The sequence below is a fragment of the Echinops telfairi genome, unplaced genomic scaffold, assembly GCF_000313985.2.
Source record: "Echinops telfairi isolate 266 unplaced genomic scaffold, ASM31398v2 ScPeMD7_7458;HRSCAF=8496, whole genome shotgun sequence".
Classification (NCBI taxonomy): domain Eukaryota; kingdom Metazoa; phylum Chordata; class Mammalia; order Afrosoricida; family Tenrecidae; genus Echinops; species Echinops telfairi.
In genome coordinates, this window is record NW_022111358.1 from 50,080,544 (window position 1) to 50,085,459 (window position 4,916).

At 62.4% G+C, this 4,916-nt stretch overlaps 1 protein-coding gene across 2 annotated transcripts in view; it reads left to right on the top strand.

Moving 5' to 3' along the window:
- The window catches only part of BAIAP2 (BAR/IMD domain containing adaptor protein 2), a 44,342-nt gene that overhangs the window by 8,930 nt on the left and 30,496 nt on the right, over positions 1-4,916 (top strand). For both annotated transcript variants that reach the window (XM_045299305.1, XM_045299306.1), the window contains exon 3: positions 2,529-2,615. In XM_045299305.1, coding sequence (XP_045155240.1) covers positions 2,529-2,615 — 87 coding nt within the window. The remainder of the gene's footprint in view (positions 1-2,528; positions 2,616-4,916) is intronic.

Below are 4,916 nucleotides of genomic sequence, written 5' to 3' on the forward strand. Positions count from 1 at the left end.
CCCACCTTCTGACCAGAGCCACGGGGGGAAGGTGGCTTGGTGTGGGTGGGAGACACTGTCTGGAAGAGCCATGTTAAGTCATTCTCTGCCCTGCACAGCCCCACGGGACTTAGCTGGCTGCACATCCTGTCCCTGGTGCCCGGGGACATGGCTGTTTGGGTTTAGGATCTAGGAAGATGCGAGCAGTTAACATGAGGTCGGCGGAGTGAGGTGGCCTAATCCCGTCTGGTGGTGGCCTTGTGAATGAAGAAAGTCCCAGAGAGACAGAGGGAGGACCGGCCCGTGGCACTGCTGCGTCAAGCCCAGGACACCAGGGGCCACCTGGAGTGGGAGAGTCAGGAGGCGCCTGCCCCTGGAGCTCCCTTTGAAGGGTGTGGCCCTGTGAGCAAGGACTGTCTTCTGACAAGGATGTGACCCTGTGAGCAAGGACTGTCTTCTGACGAGGCTGTGACCCGGTGACAAGGCCATGCCCTGGGGGCGGTGTGGCTCTGTGACTGTTGAAATCAGACTCAAAGGCTCAGCGCTGTGAGACATCCCTGACGGCCCCTCCCAGCCATCAGCACGTGGTCCTTTGTCACAGCCAGCCTGGGATGGGTCCCCAGGAAGTCCTGGCTGCCCCTCTGGCAAGTGGTGGGGGGAGGGGCGGTCTTCCTCTGTGGTCTGTGCACCCTGGCTCCCTTATCCCCAGCTGGGGGCTTCCTTCAGGCCTGTCCACCTCCACCTCCAGTCCCAAGAGGCTCTGCGGGGATGGTGTCTGGAAAAGGAGAGGCTCCTCCTCTTCCTGTTTTGAACTCTCTCCCGACTGATGAGGATGGCAGTTGTCCGGTCCCCATTGTCACCTGAGGACACCCGCCATTCAGTTCCCAGCCTCAGTGATGTCCTTTAAGAAGCCCCTGCCCCAGCATCAGCAGTACCTGCCCACTCACGGCCCTAGGCTGCCCTGGGCTGTGTGGATGGAATGTGGCATGGCCCCACTGCCCGGCAGCCCCCCACCATGCCGAGAGGACCTCTGGAACTGACTGCGCCGCTGCCGGCTCCTCGTCCTCCTCCAGCGCCATCTGGCCCAGACCAACCACGTGGCCGGGCACACCCTGAGCAGGGAATCGAGACCACTGGCTGCAGCTGCTGCCCCTCGGGAGCTGCCCCCCTGCTCTGTTGCAGCTCGGGCAGAGCTTGCCCCCTGGGGTGGTGAAACACTCATCTGGTGGCCAGCTGCACCAAGTGGCACCTTCAGCTCCTCAGGGTGCGAGCAGGCAAGGCAGGAAGTACAGAGAGTTCCCGGCTGGCCGGGCTGCTCACCTTGGGAATGACCTGAGATACATTTGTTACAACTGATGGAGGTGCAGCAGGGATACATTGTTACGAACCAGGGGCCAGAGGCTCTCTGGGCGGGCTGGCTGCAGTCTGTCGGGTTCCAGCTAGGGCATCGTGCAGGAGGATGTCAGGCCCTAACAATGCTGGGGCGGGGCGCCCCCAGTTACCCCAACCTCCTTTCCCCATTGAGCTCTCAGCCCCCACAGTTAGGGTCCACCCCACAGCATGCAGCCTCGCTGGGCTGCCTGCTTCCACTTAGCAGTGCAGGCCTGTCCGTGTTCTCATGGCTCGACTGTCCGGCTCCTGTGCCACTGAGCAGAATGCTCAGTGCCCTGGTGTGCCACCCGCCTGTGCCGGGTGTCTTAGTCGTCTCTGGTTTTGGGCAATTGTCAGCAACAGCTGCTGTGACCATGAGCAGCAGGTTTGAGAGGGACTCCCATGGAGCCGATCGAATGCCCAGCCTGTGTTTAGCCAGACGGGGAAGCCCCGGGCGATGGCTTCTCCAGCCGGGGTCTGGTCGCTCCACTCGCCACCGCAGTGGGTGTGTTGGGCCAAGGTGTCTCCGATGACTGAGGCAATGGGCATCTGCCTCCCACTAGCACATCTGCTTGGACCACGTGGCCACCTCTGAGCCCGGTGAGTGCTCTCTGCCTCTCTGGGCTTCATCGTTCTCTGTGCGTCCTGGACACTGCCCTCTGGTAAGCTGACAGATGCTCCGCTCCTCATTCTGAGACCTGGAAGCTAGGAACAGGAGTCCCCCCTCCCCAGGCTCTGCTCTGGGCCAGTAAGCGGCTTCCCACGTCCCCGCACGTCCCTGTTCTCCATCTCGGTCTTCTCAGTCTCAGCGGCCACACATAAAAGAATCCGGTGCCTCCCTTTGCCAAAGAACACAGAACCTGAGGCTGCGCTCGCAACGTGCCTTGAGGCTGCCTGACCTGCAGGGTCTCTGTGTCCTCACGCCAAATGAGTCCTGGTGGCTGGGCCGGGCTGTGTGTGCACAGGCGGCTGTGTCCCTGTGGTGAGTCCCCGCAGCACCCAAGTGTGCCCCCACAGAGCCCAAGGACAGGTGTGCTCAGAGGCCGAGGGTCGGGCTGAGGGCCTGGACTGCTGTGTCCTGGTGGTGGGTCCCCACAGGGCCTGGGACAGGCGCTCTTAGAAGCCTGGGGGCCCAGGGATCTGCGCAAAGGCAGTCATGCCTCCCCTTGCTCCCCCAGGTGTGACGTACGCCGCCAAAGGCTACTTTGACGCCCTGGTGAAGATGGGAGAGCTGGCCAGTGAGAGCCAAGGCTCCAAGGAGCTCGGTAAGACCCCGCCTGGCGCAGCGCGGTGCCCACTGACCCTGGGCTTGTCTGGACTGGTGGGGCCCATCTGCACGGATTGCTGCTCAGCGGTCCCATTGGGAGGCTGGGCAGTTGTGGGGAGACTGCGTTCTCACCAGGGCCACGTGTGTATACAGAGGCTGTTGGGGCACCGTCTGGGTAGTGGGACCCCACGCTGGAGGGCATTTGGGGTGAATTGGTGTCAGCGCCTCAGGCTTTGGTAGCACTGCCTGGACGGTCCCCTCTGCTTGTCGATGCTGGGTGGGTGGGGTCAGGGCTGGGGGGCCTGTAGAAGATGAACAAGAAGGGGCGCAGCACCCCCATGGGGCTTCTGGCAGGAGTTCCCGTTTCCTCTCTGCGCCCCTGCCCCCACCTGTGGCAAGCAGGCCTTCCTTCATCGAGGGCTGGGTGAGAGCTCTCAGTCTGTGGTCCCAGAGGGAGAGGCGGTGCTAGGCTGTTCCAGGGGGACCTGGGAGACCAGCGGGCAGGTGGGCAGGGACCATCCCCAAACAGGAAGACCACTGGCTCTCCAGTTTCCCCTTTGTTGAGGCCCTGACGGTGGCAGTGCTCTGGCCAACATTCCCTGGTCGGAGCTGTGGTGGGATATGCTGGCAGCCAGTGGGGTGGGGGTGGGAGGTGGGGTGGCCCTGCCCCGCCTTTGCCCCGGGGGCCTTGAGTCCCAGTGAGGAACTGTCATGGCCCCTGGGCTGTCGTATGTGGTGCCTGCTCTGTGCCCTCGGTCCCTCCCTCCCATACCAGCCTGCTCGGGAGTCAGGCCGATGGGTCTGCTGGTGGGGCCCCCTGCCCTGGGTGGCTGCTCCTCAGTCCTCGGTGTGGTGACAGGCCGCAGCCGTGTAATTTCACGTCAGGCTCAGCACCCCAGAAAGGGACCACATCTGCTCCCCTCCCCAGGCCCCCTAAAAACAATTCCACTGCCTCTGACCAGGTCCAGTCTGTTAGGTCTTTTGGAGAAATACCTCGGTCCTTGGCTTCTTGTGAGAAAGAATTCACACGAAGCCTGGTCTGTGATCCCAGTGAGTTTTATGAAGCACTTCCGGCTTTACGGCAAATGGAGCACAAGCCAGACGGAGTCTGTGGCACACTTGGTGGGACGCAGCCCAGCCGAGCTGCGCTGTGTGGCAGCCGCTGGGAGAGGGCCCGCACCACAGAGACCTTCTGGCTTTTTCAGGCCCCCCTCCACACACACACACACACACACATACACATTGAGAGGTGCGATCATGACACTGGCTAACCTCATTGGCTGAATTAAGCCCACCTGGCCTGGATGGGGTCCCTCCCAGGTGTACCACCCCTTCCCAGACAGGAGCTTGAATGTGAGCATGCCCTCCAGCCTTAAGCAGCTTCCAGCTTCCTGTAAGGGGAAGGGAGGCTTTGGCACATTGAGGGACAACCCTGAGTTCTGCCTCTAGCTGCCTGACCGGTCTTCGGTCTTTGAGGCCAAGGAGCAGGCTGCCTTGCCTTCCCACCTTGGAGCGCTGGTGAGTTTTGAGCCACTGGCCCTGCAGCTAACAGCCTGGTGTCTGACCCACTGCGTCACCAGGCTCCACCCTGGGCCCGGTGCCCTCTGTCTGCGTCCTGCCCCTCAGGATGTTTTCCAGCGGTGGACTCCTCCTCCACCCGGCATCCTGTTCCAAGGCTGGTGTGTCGCCCGCTCTCCCTGGCACTGCCCACAGTCTGGCTGCATCAATGCCCTAGGTCCATGCGTGGCTGTGGAAGTCTGGGCCCAAGCTTGGCACCTGCTGGGCGCGCGGCCGCTGAGGGCCGATTGAGGATTCGCGGCATGCAGGGGTCTACATGTGCCTTTGGGCTTCTGTCGCCCCTTTTCCCCAGATCCTGCCCACCTACTGTGTCCCCGCTGGCCCTGGCGGTCGCCGTTCCCCCATCTGTGCCAGGCACCGTCTCTGGCAACTTCCTGGGCTTCTCTCTGCAGCTCCCGCCAAGAAGCATCCCCCATGTTCCCGGCTGCTTTCTGCAGCCTTGCTATATTGAGGCCCTTCTACAGGGTCACTGGGTGTCCTTGTGGCTGGGGGACCCCATGTGTGGACGTTGCACCATGGCTTTACAGCCCCTTGCTGATGCACGTGGCATGCACGTGGCTTCTCTCCTCACGAGCGTTGCCCATGGGCCACCGCTGCATCTCCCTGGGGGCGGGGCATCTTCCGGCTCTCGCCCCTCTCCTATGTGTCAGGCTGTCCCAGGTGTGGGGCTTGGGCGGTGCCCTCCTGCTGTTGAGCTATAAGCTGCTTCATGCTCTGGCTA